This window comes from Ammospiza caudacuta, chromosome 4, assembly GCF_027887145.1.
Source record: "Ammospiza caudacuta isolate bAmmCau1 chromosome 4, bAmmCau1.pri, whole genome shotgun sequence".
NCBI lineage: Eukaryota > Metazoa > Chordata > Aves > Passeriformes > Passerellidae > Ammospiza > Ammospiza caudacuta.
In genome coordinates this window covers 16,434,114-16,452,909 of record NC_080596.1, presented here as the reverse complement: position 1 = coordinate 16,452,909, position 18,796 = coordinate 16,434,114, and the positions used below count along the sequence as shown (strand labels likewise).

Genomic DNA, 18,796 nt, shown 5'->3' with positions numbered 1-18,796 from the left:
AGAACATTAATAATAACAGATGAATTCAGAAACTATTATAATCTGTGAAGGCAAATAAAATACTTTTACTGTAGTCAAGAGAATAGAAGTTATAATTTACATCTCACATATATTTCTTTCAAAATTTAAGGGAAATTATCAAATAGCAGTATGTCCAAAGTAGTTTCTTCAAAATAATGAAATGGTATTATACTGGAGCAGGAAAAAAAGCCAAAATAACTGGGGTGGTTGTCGTAACATTTAAAGAGCTGCTTTTTCCAAAAGCTTGGCTTCATTTCCACAAGAAAGATTCCATAATTTGAGATCAAGTCTATCCTGGTGTCTCCTGAATTCTTCAATATGGTTATGGATCAGGAAGCAAAGGCAGAAAAAGATGGTGGCATTTCATTAAAGGTATTAACAATGCAGATGTGCTGTATCCCTTGGAAAATTACAAAGCTATAAATACACAATTAAAAAAAATATTCAATAAACTGTGGTTGTATGCAGGAGAATATTAAGTGCAGGATGCCAATAGGAGCCTCTTGATCCACCTCCCTTCCTGAGGCATATCCACAGTTTTAAATGTCTGGAAAGTTTGGGGCATCAGCCTCTGTAGCTAAGACAGATCATGGACAGACAGTTCAGCTTTGTGAGAAAGAGATCCTGGTTAAAAAGATGGTACACATTTTAGATTATTTATGCAATTTTACAGGAAAATACAGACAGAAAATTATCTTGAAAGCTAACAGCTATTTGAATCACCAGGAAAAAAAACATGTTTAACTAAAGTTCAAGTTCTTATGTGAAGGTTGGAGTCAGTTGCTGTTGCTTGGGAGCCTGTGTTCCTCTTATTCAACTTCCCTGAGGGACTCATAATTCAACAGTGTAAAACACCATGTTCCCAACCTGCAGGAATTTCTGCTATGTAAAATATGTTTTTCTGGTTTCCCTAACCTGTCTTAAAGTTAGTACTTTAAGCTTAATATTGGTGGATTTACTTAGCTATTTTTTCTTTTAAGTATTTGTCTGTAGAGCGGAGTGTTCAGCTGTAAGCCTTAATAGGTACCCTGTGGAATAAAAATTTGCTTTTAAATTAGGTCTTGCTATAAACAAGCACATTTATACCTAGAATGCTCTTATGCATTTTCTTTGCCCTTTTGGTAAATGATTTCTAACTAACACATTGTTTATAGGTTCTTGATATTCTGAATCTAGGAAATGAGCACTTAAGGCCTGAAACATGGTCTCTACCTTCACTGCTCCTGAGCAATGCTGCACACAGAAATACATCATGCTATGGCCTCCTACTGATTTACACATTGTCTGTCAAGGATGCTTGAAACAGTTTTAAATAGAAAATCAGAAGAGGTAAAAGCAGAGGCAGAGAAAACCCCAAATGAAACCGCTATTAAAATACAAGTATTTGCTGAGGTTTGAGCACAGTACACTTTGAACTTTTGCAGTTAAGGGTGGTATTTGAATACCACCAGTTATTTTAATGAGCATGCACATATTGGTTTTGAGGCTGTGGTGGAGTCTGACAATAGCTGTGTGTCAATCAGAGGCCTCTTGGTCCACTCAGGTTATTTTTTGTTTATCATTTGGTGATCATGTTTCTGAATTTTGACTCTGATGCATATCCTCTTCCTTGCCTTCTCTTTCAGGAGATAAATGACGTGGATGTGCAGGAGCTGGTGAGAAGGTCGATTGGGAGGTTGACAATTATCCGACAGACCTTTCCAGTCCCCCAAAACATAAGCCAGCGCTGTTTCCGTGGCAACCACAGAATATCTTCATCACTGTGTGATCCCAAGGACCCCTTCTCCCAAAGCATGGAGGTACCTCATGCACCAGTCTATCCCCACCTGGAAACTCTCTTTCTAGATAACTTCCAAGTTTTCCCCCAGGGACTATCTGTAACTTACTTTTCACGTCCTCTCTGACATGTGGTTTAATGGCTCATGGCATGACAAGGAAACACCTGGAGCTGAGGAGGGAGTGAATGTCTCTGATGAGGAACAACAGCTTGCCTGCTCCACAGCAATAGAGATTAACATCCAAACAAGCAACCTGGTCCCCAGGTAGTAGGGTAGTCATTTTGTTGCCCTGCTCAATTTTAATTTTTGTCATCTCACTCAAAGAATTTCCTTCCTGTAGTCAATGTCTCCCGAGTTGCTGTGCTTCTCTGAGCCTCAAATATGTTGTCAATAAGAAATTCATCCTGGGAGCACCCACATAATCGCTTTCAAGTGCCTTGGTATATACATCTAAATCTATATCGAAGTGTCAGGGAGGCCCTATTTTCAGTGTTGTTAATCACAAACTACAATTAAACTATAATGGGTTCCTACCACAGGAATTCAGGATCCCTGTCCTCCTGACTTCATATAGTTTTTCCAAGAACAAGTCCTCTGTGTCTCTCATTAGGTTTCGTCATGATAAAGCTTAGGCAAATTAGAAATGTGAAATTGGCTCAATATGTTGATTTTAATTTTTGGGTTTTTTCTGTGAACATTTCTGCAATTGTAGAAAGATGGCTACATATTATTATTTTTAGCAGTGGAGGGAGGAGCTTATGCGACCCAGCAGCTAAAAGCAGCCACCTCATGGTTCTGAAAGGGAAGAATGAGAGAAAACAATGGGAGGAAAATAGGGAGGTCTTCAAGAGTGTCTGTTTAAAATGGAAAAATATAAGGGACAAAGTGGTATAGTCTTGTCCTGTTTCAGATTAGTTGTAAGAGCCTTTGTGTCACTAATTTTAGTTCACAAAACAGCCAGCCAGCAATTATTGATGACATGAAAAACTGGCTGTAGCAGAGAACACAGTGATCCTATTAGAGTTCTCAAAGCAGGCAGGGCTGTGTGGTGCCCATTGATGCTTAGGATATATCGACAGACTGTTTCAGAAGTGCAAACATCCTTTAGGCTGTGCCGTTCTGTCATGGCAGCATGGTCCTGGGGAACTTTTGGCAGTCTATGGCCAGTGTGTTCAAGCTGAGAGTGTGATCACACACAGGAGTCAGAGAGTGCAAAGAGCAGTTCTCATGAACAAAGCTTCGACTACAGCAAGGCAGAAAACAAGAGCCACATGTCAGTGGGATGCTTTACATTTTGATTTGTCTTTCTCTTCAACTTCACTTTTATTTTCACCTCAACAGTTGCATGAATCTAGGAAAGACAAGTTCTAGAATTCAAAGTTTAGTCTCGACAAATTGGAAAATTCCATTTAATTTGTTAGATTGGATCTTATACCTTAACCTGTGTGTCCTGATCTATCTATAGCTTGGAGAGCTAAAATGTTCCTACTGGAAGCTTTCCTAGTATTTTGGTTCAAAGGAATGATGGAAGCTGGATTGGTTTAATTGTTCTGTGAAGCTGAGTTGCTTTTTGCATGCTTTCCCTGAGATGGCTGTACTTCATTATTTTAGCTGAGTGAGACAACATTATAAACTGAAAGGAAGGAAAACTCTGACACAATTTCCCCTGTGCCTTCATATGATGCACAGTCCTTTGAGTAGCTGTGGGGTTTATTTGCTGCTTCTTTGTTCTACCCAACAATATTATAAATTAGTTTCTAATCCAGTGGGGAGCTGGAGCAGTTTATAAATTGAAATTACTAAAGCTTTTTTTTTAAATGACATCGAAGTGTGACTAATCAGAAACATTCTCTGGAAATTATAAGGGTGAATTTCTTTATTTATTTTTTTCTGAATTACTCCCCCTAAAGTCTGTGGGAATAATTAATTCTTTTTCAGCATCTTTATTAAAACGCTGAAAAATATCCTGGTGAAAATGTCTCACTGTGTTTTTGGAACTGCCCTAATTGAAATATATTCTATAAATTTGTATCATTTTGAAGGCAGAAAGTTAAAAGCTGGATTGACAGAAGAATTTAGTATTGCAACCCTTTGTCTAAAAATTATGTGCAATATTATAGGTACACATAAAACAAACAGTGATAATCCAGATTAATCATTCATCCTTAATCTGATGCTAAGTACCTTTCTTCCACACTCTGGATAAAATAATCACATCTGAACTTTAAATTGCATTAACAGAAGGTTATGCAGTTGAATGCTTCTTGGTAATGCAAGTGTCCAGCCCTTAGCCTAGCAGAGTAAATAAAGGATTAGTAATGGACACCAGGCAGTGCATTAAATGTCCTAGTAAATTTATGTGGGGAATTAATTAAGGTGTAAAGTGACTTTAAATTACAGCCCCCTTCTGTTCATCAGGACAGATATTAACGAAGCATACTTCTGGAAGTGACAGGGAAGGGTGATTTTGAGAAACAGGAATTAATTGTAGGGTCTTTATCATTGCATTATCAGTGATTGATTGCAGTACATGTTAAACTCAACTATTAGTGAAGGACTAACAATACTTAATAACTGCTGAACTCTGTCCTCCTAAGCCCTGTTAATTCTTGATGAAGGCCCAGCTATATTACTTTTAGATTAGTGAGTGCATCCTTCCTCATGAACTGTGACGATTGTCTTCTATTCCCATGGTAGCAGGTTACAGAAGTTACCTTGAAAGCAATGTCATTTTGTTGGGAAATGATGACTTGGCATCCACAGCCCTTCATGTACCAATTTAGTCTCATTAGTGACCTTATTCCCTCTGCTTTCCAGAGGTGATGTGGGGCTTTTTTCTTTCCTTTGGCAAAGTCTTGAATAGAAAGAAGCCTGCCTGACAGCCCAGTGATAATTCCTCCCCTCCCAGTCCAAAAAATGTCCCTCTGGTGCTGACTTCATTGGGGAAACACAGTTTTAGCTGAAATACTTTGAATTCTTTGTAGGTTTACAATATGCAGGCAAATCGTCCCAGTTGTTTTTAAAATGCTTGATTAACCTGGGCCCAGATCCTCAATCCATGCTTTTAATCCTGCCATGTACAGTGATGCCTGGCCCGTGCATCTGAAGAAAGCGGATTTTGTTCCTGGGTGAATACCAAAATAGAAATGTTCACAGCCACAAGAGGAGCTCAAGTAAGAATAAAGAAGCACCTTCTTTAGAAGAAAGGCACAGTGAAGGATCATTTAAAGAAAAAGGGCACTAAGGATCAGGGATTCTGTGAATCTGTGCTACCAACAGAACAGTTAGTGGATGACACAAGCAAAGCCAGCATAAAGATGGGATTTAAAAAAGGAAATAAAAACATTAAAAGATATTATGTGGAGAGGACTAATTAGGCAGGAAGAGAAGTTTTGGGGGGGGTTTCCAGCTTTTCTTACCCTTTTTTAAGGTGATATGTGAATTTGGCAATCAGTATCTCAGATCTTCAGCATTATTGTGCTTCCTTGCCATATAACCCCCTCCCAATAGCTGCAGGGCTTTCCCAGTCTTTGGATATATTTAAAAAGCAGACTAGGGCTACTAAATTCCCATACTTTCCATTTGTAATCTTCTTTCTTCTTTTAAAACTTTAAGCACACTACCTATAGCTGTGCAAAAAAACCCTCACAGAGAGCAACCAACATATTCCACAAATCTGAGAAAATGTCTTTTGGCTTGTCTGTGACCAATGGAGAAAAAGTCCCAGCAACTTTGCCTCAAATTGCCACTGGCTAATTTGCTGTCGGGCACTAGGAATTTTCTACAGAGTCCTTTATCATGCACCTGAGGAAGCTGTGTTTCCCTCAGTAACTTTAGATGACCAATAGGTTATCTAAAAATAATATTCCCACAAGTCCTTTTCATTTCTGAACATAATTTTTCTTCTTGAGAACCTCTGTTCAGGACAGCTGAGGTTTCTTTTTATGATACTGTCAGTAACTTAAATGTTCCTGCCATCTGAGGACAGCAAAGACTGATGTAAAACTATATTGTAAATTACTTGTTTCAGAAGTGTTCGTGTGTCCTGAGCTTCTGTTCTTTTACTTTTAATTGTGTCTTTCACATCTGACTTTGCTCTGTGTTCATTTAAAGCAGGTACACAGAACTAAAATATGGTTAAGTGGGAGGGGCACACAAGTAATTGCTCTTCTTGAATTCCACTGTTCTGCTTTTGATCCCAAACTAGAACTTCCTCACACTGTATGCAGCTGTGCTCACAGTGAACATACACACATGTACTCTGTAAGAGTTTCGTCCTGCAAGCAACTAGCAGCCAATGTCAAACACTCTGACAGAAAACACTCTAAATCACAGAATCAACATGCAATCGCACACTGACAAGAATTTCATTGAGTCTTATTTCATGCCAGAAAGTGTCAACCAGCATTGACTGCACAAATCAAGAGCAAAATAACACAACAAAATCTATTCCAAATTTTCAGAGTTTGTGCTTTTCAAAAGAGCAAAACAGCCTTGAAGATAATTTGATGGTATCCAAAAATCTGGTGATCTGAAAAGTTGAGTTTCACAAGGAACTGGATAAAAATAAAAAGAAGTCTGTTTATGGTCATAAGTAGAGCTGTAAGTCTGGCAAGTGGAGCTGTGCCAGTGGTTGGGCTGCCTGGACTTCTCATATGTGTGTAGTTTGTTCAGTGTTTATCACTTTTAGCATTACAGCCCCCAGCTGCAGGTTTTACCAAAGCCCAAATGTGGGACATTTTGACTCTCACAGATTCTTCTTAAAACCAAGTAAAGTATTTAATTACCAGAGGGTTATGGTGAGGCAAAACAAATGATCAATTCTGGCTGCTAGGAAGATACTACATAGCTATGCTAATGCTTCCCTTTTGATCTCTTTACAGATTACAAACCTGTATATATATGACACTGTCCTCCTGCTGGCAAATGCCTTTCACAAGAAGCTGGAGGACAGGAAGTGGCACAGCATGGCCAGCCTCACCTGCATCAGGAAGAACTCTAAACCCTGGCAAGGAGGGCGATCAATGCTGGAAACCATCAAAAAGGTACTTTTTCCCTGTGTTTCCTCATCTTTGATTTCTAAAATACTGACCTTAGGCAGTATTTCCTCCTGAGGTGAATATTACTCTTATCAGTATAGTTTATATGTATTCACAGTTCCTGAATGGAAGTAGTTGTTAATGGGCTTGGATTGTTTGGGTTTTTTCCATGTCATAATAATCATATTGAAATAAAACCAACAAGTTTGTTTACCTAAACTACCAAAACAGTTGGATGCTCAAGGAAGAAAAAGTATCAAAGGTGAACATGTGTCACCATTGAAGAAGCTTCACAGGTTAGGAAGTAAAGAAAATAAATTTACTATTTTGTTTGCAAAAGAAAGGAGAAAAAATTGCAGAATTGCACTTGGGTAATATTCTGCGGAATTCACCATCGCACTGCCTTTGACGTTAATTAAGTGAAATCATAGAAATGGGAGTAAGGAAACCCCTAAATTATCTACCCTATGTTCTGCCACTGCAAAACCGTCCCTGTAACTGTAGGTACAAAGTTTGTAGTGATTGGGGTGGGGCTGTGTCCAGCCTCATCCCCATGGGTGCAGCTGTGAGCAGCAGGTGAGCAGCACTGACAGCAATGAGCCATGGAGTGCCCAGGGGCACTGACCCATCACCAAAGGGAACAGAGGGCACACAGGGGCAATGCGTGTAAGATAAGGATCTAAAAGGTTGCACAGAAGAGTATTAAAGGGCAGAGCTTGCAGACTTCTGTAGTGGCATGGTGTTTGTATGGGCTAATGCTTGAAGCCTTCTGAAATTGTATGGTGCTACTGTGTGTATTTTGGTCATCTCAATTGCAAAGTGTAACAGACTCAATACAGCTTTATCCAGTGTTGCTGCTTCTCTGTGATTTTTATTTCCTACCTTAATCCTTGTCATGTCCAAGATGTTTTTCCTGTTCAGTCTTCAAAGATAATTTCTCTTAGTTATTTCCTTTCTTCGTGATGTGTACAGCCTCCACATACTTACAGACAAATGTAACTTTCCAATATTTAGTCAATATGAACAGGTTGAGAGTTTGCCCTTTCCTGTAAGTTTTTTGCCTCATTTTCTTTATGTTATCGATGTCTTTCATAAAACTGCCTCCTCATTTGTCTGCATACACTTCCTGTTAATGCATATTTACATTTAAAGTGCTGGTGTTGTAAACACAGAGGAAAAAAAAGGACGGTAAAAAAAATTAAAATGGTGCTTTATTTATGGCTTTCACTACAGGACATAAAAATAATTTAAAATATAATGTTGTCTTGAGAAATTGCTATTCTGCATTAGGTATTTAGCTTTACCAGAAATTATGATGATGCAGGCAAAATGTAAGACTCCTTTGAACACTGCTTATATTTTACCCAGTCCCAGGTTAATCTGCGTTACCTCCAAAATGATAGTTCAAGGATTTCTTTGGTATCTGCTTCCACTTTCCATTCTAACAGTTTGAACTCATGAGACTGCAAGAATAATCCAGGACACTTTTCTTATTCAGGGGCAGGAAAGGTCTTTAAGGGACTCCAAACTGAATTGCTCTTGAACTGTCTGAGCAATTTCCAATTCACTTTGGGCAGTCCCATGTATTTTGACCTATGATTCAGGCAAGCTGGTTCTCTTTTTGCCTTGGATTTTGTAAATACCGTTTCACACTTTTCCATTTAAATGGCCTGGAGAATTATGAAAGCATTCAAGAAGGCAGGAGCAAGTGGAAATTCCAGACTTCTTGTTAGCTTGCTAAAAAATTAATCAAATGCCAAAGAAATTCCTGATCTGTGCAGCTAACCATGCGTCCATCCTGTCACTTTTGGGTTTCTCTGCTATTTCAATTAGATGAGTTTGATAAGAAACTATTTTATTGGTGTAAATTGAAAAATCCAAATACTCTTTACACTGCATTGTGCTGACAGAGATTAATTTCTAGAAGTAATGTGCTAAAATTGAAAGTCAAAATTTAATCCAAATGAAATATAGAAATTTTACTTTGTGTGGATGTCAGTAGCATTTCAATCCATAGGCAGGGGAAAGCTAAAGATTGCAAAGATTGCAGCTGAGAAGTGGAATTGCACAAAAACAAGAATTCTGCTTTAGTTTTGTGGCCTACTTTCTCTTTTTCTCTTTTCTTTCACTAAAGCAGTTGTGTAGAAGAGCCATGGCATCACAGCTGTGTACTTTTGAAATTAAAAATTTGGCATTGATGAATGCCTGATGAGGTATCAGAAAAACAATTCAGAAGTAATGAAGGGGGAAAGGTCCTCACTTCATCTCTCTTCCTGAGAATTCTTCTCTTTCCCATCTTGTCTTATTAAAGATCTTTTCTCTCCTATTTTCCTGGAGAATCCTGTGAATCAACTGAAATACAGGTTTTTTTTTTCTCAAAAGCATACCAGTTTCCCTTAATTTTGAAAGAAAACAGATGCAAGTTACCACGTGGTATTAAATAGTTTCCAAATTAAAGTTCTTCATTTTGAAATCACTACTGTTGCCAGTGGTGATGTACAATGAAATATCATAGTAATATATTGATGTAATTCAGGGTGAAACTACATTCTGAGATTTCTTAAATACTCTTGGAAAAAGAACTTCCATCCTCTGCAGCACCTTAATTCACCCTTCATGGTGACCTGTATTGCAGAGCTGAAATCATCACCTGGTCTCTGGCTGTCCCTCCTCTCAGTGTAGCTTCACTAGGAATCAAATTATACTCCAGTACTCAAGGTCTTGAAGGGGAAAAGAGTTGAGAGTTTTTCTGAAAAGATCCAAAAACAGGAACATCTGGCAGTGTTTTAGCTGCAGAGGGAGACCTTTCTTTGATTTCTGGAGGGGGAAATGAGAAAAGAGATGGGAAATCTTTATTAAGCCACTCACTGTAGAAGGTAAGAGAAAGGGTTGCTGATGTTTAACCTAGAGCAGCAATTGTTAAATTTGTTACCCTGGTGGTAAATAAACTGATTTCTTTTTAGAGAACAAGCTAGTAAAGGATAGCAGGCAATGAGAGGAAATTAGAGTTTCCAACATTTCTTAAAATTGCAAAAAAGCTGTCTAAATCATTCCTTATTGTCATTTGTTACTTTTCACTGCTGAGCATTTGACTCATGCATCGCTATTTCTCCAAACAGCTACAAAAGCGGTTTTTTCTTTGTGAATTCAGCTGATTGGACAAAGCCTAAAGAAAACATTTTAAGCCCACCACAATTATTTAAATCTAATATCTGCTCCTGCCCATCCTGGAACTGAATAAACAGTTAAATTCATCAGGAAATACAATCCTTCTAATGAATTTGGCCAACTCCAGCAATTAGTTTAAATTCACTTCTGTAATGGGATCTATCCCTAAACACAAGCTCACTTGTTTATCTCTCAGTAAAGCCATTTCACAGTTGGAGGAATAAGTATCACTAGAAAATAATTCTGCTTTGGGAAAAATTAATCCTCCTGAGTAGCCTGGGAATGAGTGTAAGTAGGATTATAGGGAGGATCAACTCAGCAAGATGGCATCAAGTTTCTGCAAATACCTCCTCTCACACATCCCAGGGCTCTTCCAGTCACATTGGTTTAGCTCACTAACAGCAAATTTTCAGTGCTAGCAGCACAGAGCCTGTCCCTTTCTGGAAAATGAGCTGTACCTCTTGCTGTTTCGTGAATCATAGGTGGGATTGTCAACTAGTCCTGCTCTCAGAAATGTCAATGACGCTCAGTGGTGACACGCAAAAAAGATGCCAAATTGTTTTTCAGGTAGTGGATTGGATTGTTGGTGCTAGTTGAAAACCCAATAATGTTCTCAGGATCAGACTTTTTCAAGAATAAAATGTGGAATGTGTATTTACTGATTATAGCATTTTTTCTTGCCTATAGCAGGGTATAGCCTATTTCTTACCCTTAATTGCAAAATAGCTGGTACCTGGAGAAAAAAGAGGAAGTTTGAACAGAAGCTGAGACCAAGTAAAGTATTTTATAGCTGATGATTGGCAAGCTGACATTCCCAAGTGAGGTCCTGACTGCTAGGTAAATAGTGCTTTCTTCAGGGACTTACAGTATAGCAGTGCCTAAGCACATATAAACTGTAGTTTATCTTGCCAGTTTAGATGGGACTCAAGTAGGCTTTAATTATATTGCCAAGCTTTATAACAGCTCTGCAAACCCAGAGCAGTGATCAGAATTCTAAGTAAAACATTTTTGGCCTAGCAACTGACATTTCACTCTTCAGTTGTATATGTGTCAGGAAATTACATGGTTGCAGCTGAACCTCAGAAGAATTTGAGAAGGTAGATAACAAATATATCTTCATTCTTCCCCAAATAGTATTGTTTCTGTGAGTTAAATGGAATGAAAAATTTATTTTACTCTTGGCTGTTGTCATGATTAACACTAAAATCATTTGGGAAAATCTCATCAGGAAGTTACTGCATCAGTAGCTGTCATGCAGATGGTCATTTCCTCTGTGATCCCCTCCCTCTATGCACTAGCAGAGGGATAAAACACATGCTGTAAATAAAATGTTTCAGACAGATCCACACTGTGAAAAACTACTCACAAAACTGGAGCAGCATCCTGAAGATCTTCCTAGGTGATATTCTGCTCCCCTGTGCCAGCCCTGAGCAGCACCCAGAGTTGTGTGAGCCTTGTGGAAAGGCTGTGGGGGACCATGAGGAGCAGTGGGGAGCACTATCAGGATTGCATGGCCTGCAAGTTCAACAAGATCAGTCCCAGACAGGGAGGAGAAACCAAGACCTCCAAGAAATTCCTATAAATTTAGTATTGTTGCTATTATATGGATGGTTCTTTGCTGTTTTGTCTTTCTGCCTCTTCCCTTCCCAAGCTGGCAGCATTCCCATTTTGATGGGAGCTCTTATTACACTGTTTTATATGTACACAGTCTAGGAGAGGGAGCTCTGATTAAGACACTGCTAAATGAGAAATTTTCAAAGAAGGATAGATTGCCAAAGCAGATAAATGAGAAAAAATGTTGTTGTGGTTAAGACTGGATTCCAGACAAATAAAGCTGATGGACTTGGAATTTGTATCTTGTCCTGACAAATGCAGCCGTTTAAAAATCAAGTTAAACGAACTCATACAAAGTTTCTGGATAGAGATCAAATTCAAAATACATCTTAGGTAATTCTGTTAACCTGTGCTGTATGTAAGGGGACATATATTTCCAAAGAATCCTGTGTTTTCTAAAGAAATTGATTGATTGATTACTTCAAGTATAATTGAGCTTAAATGATTATTTGAATTATTTTTAATTGTATTTACTCAAATAAGGACAAAGGTTATAAAAGTAAATTTAAATGTTTGTTACAATTTTAAATTCCTATCCCAAGTTTCAGAAAATCATTTACATTTTAACTCCATGCTCCTTAAAGTATTGGGACTGCTCTCAGTCTGGAACAAAATGTCACCTAAATTTTCTAGATTGAAAATCCTGTATTCTTCATTTCTATTTTCTGCTGTGCAAAGCATCTGTGTGAAGAAATTGTAATGTTTTTTGTTGAATATTTCCTTTCTTTTACCACTTTGTTCCAGTTTCCCCTTCCTTTTTCCAAGTTCTGCTTGTGGATCACTTGAAATCATGGTACTGCTCAGGTTGTCTATACCAATTAAATTGATTTTCAGACTTTAATTACCTCAGACCCACAGGTTTAATACCCAGTGTGAGGGAAAGTTTTAGGAAGCAATATTTCCTATAGGAAATATTCAGTATTATATAACCACATCGGTATCTGGTAAGGTGTCCAGATGGAGGCTTTGAGCAATCAGATGGGCATCCCAACTCATACAGGTCTGTGACACTTCTCAGGCATTTCTCCATCTAGTGTTCTGTGAAACTGTGCCTTAAGGATTCAAAAAATAGATAAGAACCTATGAGAGAAAAGGTATATGGAACAGGTTTAGGCTTCTGGTCCACGAGTAGGATGAAGTCAAATTTGAGTTGAAGTAAAAGGTTTGTATTTGTGTTACTCAGTTATTTACCAAAAGATATCTTCAAGTGATTGTGTGGGCAAACACAAGTTCACTGTCTTTACTGTGGACCAGCCAGAGGTGTGCTAACCCCAGTCTAAAAGCCACAAAGGTCTGGTTAGTGCAGTATAGTAGTCAAGATAAAAAGGAATCAGAGTGTCTTGCTAACCACAACATTAGCTGAAATTCTCTGATTTGCAATTGCCAAAGTCTTCCTGCAAATGTCTGTTTCGATGTACCCTTAATCAGGCTATTGGCTTTTTTCCTTTCTTTTTTTAAATTTATTTTTGTTCTAGTACAGAATTAAAAAGTAAATACTATAGAAAGAAAATTTTATCGAAAATATTTTTCAAATCATTAATTATGTATATACACAGGGTATTGTATTGGTTTTAACTGTAAATGGCACTCATAGTTTTACTATCATAATATTTTTATTATTATTTTAATATGTAGTTATTTATGTATTATTCCCTGATAGTACTAGTTTCTAGTAGTCTAGTAAATTCTAAAATTATCATCTCAATGAATAATTTCATTACTTTTGGTACAATCACAGTAATGTTTTATAAAGGTCAAAGAACATTCAGTTATTTCACAGCAATCTGCAATGGAGATGCAAATTTTGTATTCCTTCCTGGATTTTGTCCAGACTGAAGATTTAAGAATAGAGCTTTTAATATGATTCAGCAAGGCTCATGTGCTTAGCTAGATAGTTCATATTGCAAGTTTCTCCAGTTTATATAGAAAAGTTCCTAGGTGAAACAACAATCACAACTGCAAAGTTCTTGCCTTATGTTTTGGGGGAAAACTATGCATTTCATGTGGTTTTACACCAGAGGCAGATTTTTTTTTTTTTTTTTGTACATTCTTAAAATATTTTTTACAGGTCTGGTTTTTTGGTTTTTTTCTATTTTCGAGGGAGAGGGCTAAGCATCAAATTTCCCTTCAATCTGTAAATTGAAGAAATTTTTGAAGGGTAAAGGTTTTCATTATCAGCATTTCACATGGTTCTGTTGATTTTATAGTTCAGGTCATCACAGTTCTTATACAAAGATGAAATGTGTGTCACGTTGAATTTACTCTGGAATAGATTTTTAGTATGGCTGCGGCATGTATAGCCCTTTCAGCTCTAATTCTTTGTGGGGATTATTCACTCCAGTGTTTCATCTCTAGTGTTTTAACCCCTTCCAGCAAAACTGTAGAAACATTTAAACAAGCTTGACGAGATGCTGCCTTGTTACTCATGTCATGTATTCTTAGTAGAGGATAATTGGGAGGAAAGAGAAATATCACTGCATTCAGCTAGACTTTGAATGAATCCCTTCTTCATTTGTGCAAATCACATACTTTGAGCTCAAAAAGCACATAACTTGGTCTAAACCTCAGCCTGCCCTCATGAGGAAGTCTTTCATGGGGGAGAAACAATTGAGGGGAAAAAGATCAACAAACATAACTCATTTTTGTGCAATTTCTTATATGTGTTTAGCTTTGCTTTCACTAAACTTCTTTGCAAAAAACTAGTTTTTATTTTTTTAATTTGTTGAAGTGTCCATACATACATGCTGATGGGTCGAAGAGCAAAAATTGGAGTCTTAGCAAATATGCTAAGAGTAAGACTTGTTTGTATTGACTCTGCTTAGCATTGCTGAGTTTAATTCTTCTGGGAAGAACTTCATTCTGATGCAGGAATAATTTAAGCTTCAGAATTTTTAGGGAACCATGGTCTTTGGAAAACTATCCTAGTTCTGGTAGTTACCTATTTATTCTGCATAGCTGGTGCACGAAGACCTTCAAGAAACTAAAAGTTGTTACAATTACTCACTTAGAAGTTTTCAGTCAATTTTCATTTTTGTTTTTTCCAATAGGGTGGAGTAAATGGCTTGACTGGAGAACTGGAATTTGCAGAAAATGGGGGGAATCCCAATGTGCATTTTGAAATTTTGGGGACAAACTACGGAGAAGATCTTGGCAGAGGCATCCGCAAGGTAAGGCTACATGTATTCAAATAAGAGATTGCTGATCTTTTCAAAACCTTTCTTGTGTTCCATGTTAATAGAAAAGCATTTGGTGGCAGATAACATGGTGTTCTGTATTGTGAAAGGAGTAAGACATAGGAGAAAAGCTTTGAACTTGGAGATGGTCATCTATTTCATGATTTCAAATTGGTCTTGGAGCAGGTTGTGTTGATCAAGATACCATTTGTAATGCAGAATGTGTTAAGCTGCTGATGGACTGTCCCAAAAGACCAGTGAAAGCTGTTGTTTTTAACCCTTACAAGCCCTGTCCAAAATAGCATATCTTACACTGAATAATGTTTAGAGCACCCAGACTGGTCCCTGATACTTGGTCAAAGTGGGATCCCCACCTGCTAGATGATTAAAATTCATAGCGATGGAAAGAGAAATTCTCTTGTAGAATAGATAAAATTTCTATAGCCTCTTCGTGAAATAAATACATGGTGTTTTAATAGCAGTTAACTTTTACAGAATAAGTTAATATTATGTACTCAACTGCCAGACACAGTCCAAAGGACTTACATTTTTACAGGGAATAGCATTTATGTCCAGCAGAATTACTCTTTCTTGGTATGTGAGTTTTGCCAGTTTAAAACTAAATTTAAGTCCTGTGTAACAAATGGTGGAAACATGTCTCTATTTGCAGTGAATAGCCTTAACTTTGAAAAACTGGTCATCTGGTATGGCAAAAATCGTATGGCACTTCACAGGTAAACAAAATACTAATAGGCTTTTCCAGGAGCAACTCTCCTTCAAAGACATAGTTCCTGAAAAATTCTGAGATCTCTTCATTTAGTGTATCACATCGTACTGGGTTTTGTATAGGAGGAACATGAAGTGATTGAAAGGAAATGAGAGTGTTTTCTTAATATATGTAAAGTGGGTCCATGTGTAAGTGTCACTTCATGATGAAGTGCATCATTTGCCTGCATACCTTCTGGAGCAACAGATAAGTATGCTGAAAGAAGGAAGAGATAAATAAGAAGTGTAAAGTGTCTAAAAACTGAACTTTCTCCTCCACTATCCATCAGAATTGTTATTCTGTTTGTGCTCTTTCATCTCTTGCCAATACCCTAATGTACACATGGGCCTATAGTTATGCCACCTTGTGCAGAGGTCCTGACAGATGCTTCCGAAACTAGACAGAACTGGATCTGGTTGATATTTGGAGGTACCTTACAGAGAGTCTTTGGAGACCAGAATGTTGGCTAAGTCCTTATTCCCTTACATTTAAATTCTTTCTGTTTCAACATATTTTGATTTATTTTCCATGCTATGCACTGAGGAGCTATTTATTCTTTAGAGCTGCCTTCCTAAGACAAATCTATGTCTCTTCATTTAATTTATTTGGTTGACTTTGACTGGGTTGTTTTTGACTTCAGGCCTGTCTGGGTAAATGCCTGAGTGAAGCACTAAGCTGTGTTCTTTCATTCCCAAAAAGATAGAAAAGAAAGAGAGACTTGCACAAAGATCTTGGAAATATAGAAGTACAAAACACTTCCTGACTACTCTAACTCTTTTTTGATGGTGTGTTTAGAATTGTACTATTAATTTAAGCTATGGTAGAGTTTGATTTTAGAACAGATATTAATGACTGGTCACACCTAACTTGTGTAAAACAATGGGGCAACACAAACAGGTCTTTTGAACCTTCCTTGTTTGCTCTTTATGATAGTTACAGAACAAAGAGAAATTCACTGTCTTTCGAGGGAAATGGATTTGTAGTTGGTCAAAGAGAATAGAGCTTTGCTCCCAATATAATTAGATTATGAAACTCAGCCTCATACAATCCTGTTGAGGAGAAAAGCAAAGTTTAAAATTAAGATGCTAAAAGTATGTGGCGTTTTTTACATTTGCCAAGATGAGCATTTAAAATTAAATTTAGATATTATAAGAAAATTTTCTTGGTGGAAAAGACAGTAAATGCTTCTCTGTGGAGGTTTGTGATCTGCTCTGGAGGGTCCAGAGCAGAACAAATTAAAACTGTTTCATTTTTTTCCTAAACAGCACTCAATAATCCAGAGAAACCTTTAAAAAAAAGTGTACAGAAAAATTTTCTTTAGAAGGAAAGTTCTCTATATATTATGAGAATGTGATAATTGTTCTCAGAAGTTTCTTTAAAATAATTCCAATAATTATTTCAAATTTTTGCAATAAATGGAGTAAGAAAACAATTTAAAATTAATTTCTAGTCAATGTCAAAGAGTTAAAAAAACAAGGTAAGGTTCTCAAAACAATCACTTCAGAGACAGAGAAGAAAATTTTTAGGGGATTTTACTATTTGACAAAAATTCACATCTTTTATCTTGGATTAAGATTTACTTTACAGTGTATGAGCTACTAGTGTTGGAAGCAAATGACAATAATTACAGGAGTCAGATATATTTTTGTTAACTACACTAATTAAAGTACACTTCAGATTTTCATGTATTTAGTGATCTGACTGCAGAACTACCTAAGCATTTTTATTTCTCAACCCTAGTAGAAGCAGCTGCAATTAGCAGAGTGACTGAAATTTCTAAGCTAATGCATCTTCCCTAATCAACATATTTTCAAGTACTTTTATAAGAGATAATGAAGGGTAAAATCATTACAAAAGGCCCATTGAAGTCATTGGGACCAGAGATTCCCATCAAGTGAATTGTTTAAAGAATTGCTATTTTGTTTTCCTGAGGAACAGTCAATTGATTTTAATAAAGAAAGTAAGATTTTAAAACGCACTTGAATTTCTCAAGAGAAAATTGAATTGCAAAGAGAATTTCTGCTTGAAATCTGTTCTGCTTGGGTTCTGCAGTCATTTATACTACTGCAAAGTTCACTTATATTCGTAGGTGATTATTCCCAGGACACCAGGAAAGCAAATAGTTTAGGATACACATAGAATTCATGTTTATGTTTGGTTTATTTGGTCAAATTAGGCCACGTATCTAGGAAAAACTGTCTTCACATCCTCTCCTTCCTCCCACTGCTTTTCAGGTATGATAGTAACCCAGCTTTCTTGGGTTACTATCATACCTGAAAAGCAGTGGGAGAATCCCTGTGAAAGATCGTTGTGCTGGGCTCTGTCACCTAGTGACAAGTTAGCAAATCCTGGAGTGGGATTTGCCTGAAATAGCAGTTTTGTACACTTGTGACTGTAAATGTTATCCATCACCTTGCAGACCATGGATCAGTTAGCTTGCACTTTTTGCCAGAGCCAAGTACTTGGAGTAATACACTCAGACTGCTGCCAGGTACTGATTTTATTGACACCAGTGGTATTACAACCCCAAAGGAACTGAAGAAAAACTCTCACTTTTACACACCGTGTTGTGGCTTACCTTTGTGCAGATGTAGTTATATGCAGTGGGAGACATGGGTGTATTTCTGACATTTCTCTGTTGGCATTTGTCTGTTGGTATTTGACATTTGAGTATGTATTCTTTGACATTTAAATTTTGGTGCAATACTTTTATCTCTACTGCTGAAATAAAAGCTGCCATTCCCGTGAATAACCATCCAACAAACAAATGAACAAAAGGAAGCTGATAGCTCTGAGTACTGTCTTACATCTCAGTGGTGTAGAAAACAGCACTGCAGAAATAAAGTGGTTTTCATGTTTCTTACAGTGCTCCTTGTAATTCAGAATGGGCTCATCTTCAAAGGCTCTGTTTGACATTTGAAGTTTAGAGGACTTTCTTTCTGTTCCCCCACTGCTTTTCTCTACCACAGGTGGGCATTTGAAGATGGTGATGTGTTTTGCTTTAGCTCCCTATCCATATTAGCATACACCAGCCTCCTCCTGCATGTTTCTCTTCTCTTCTGAAGATGTTTTAGGTTATTTCCTCCCAGTGAGGGAGCAAGATGATGTACTAGGCTCTTGCATCAATTCCTGTCTGCACCAAGATGTCCATGGCAAGGTTTCCTTTGCGTTCAGGACAGCTAGAGATGCCTTGGAGGAAGGATAGAGCTGTGAGCCTGCAGGAAAACAGGGAGCCTT

General features: G+C 37.4%; 1 protein-coding gene across 2 annotated transcripts in view; it reads left to right on the top strand.

Annotated features, from left to right (window-relative positions):
* The window catches only part of GRID2 (glutamate ionotropic receptor delta type subunit 2), a 677,452-nt gene that overhangs the window by 469,632 nt on the left and 189,024 nt on the right, over positions 1 to 18,796 (top strand). For both annotated transcript variants that reach the window (XM_058803526.1, XM_058803525.1), the window contains 3 exons: positions 1,647 to 1,820; positions 6,683 to 6,844; positions 14,668 to 14,787. In XM_058803526.1, coding sequence (XP_058659509.1) covers positions 1,647 to 1,820; positions 6,683 to 6,844; positions 14,668 to 14,787 — 456 coding nt within the window. The remainder of the gene's footprint in view (positions 1 to 1,646; positions 1,821 to 6,682; positions 6,845 to 14,667; positions 14,788 to 18,796) is intronic.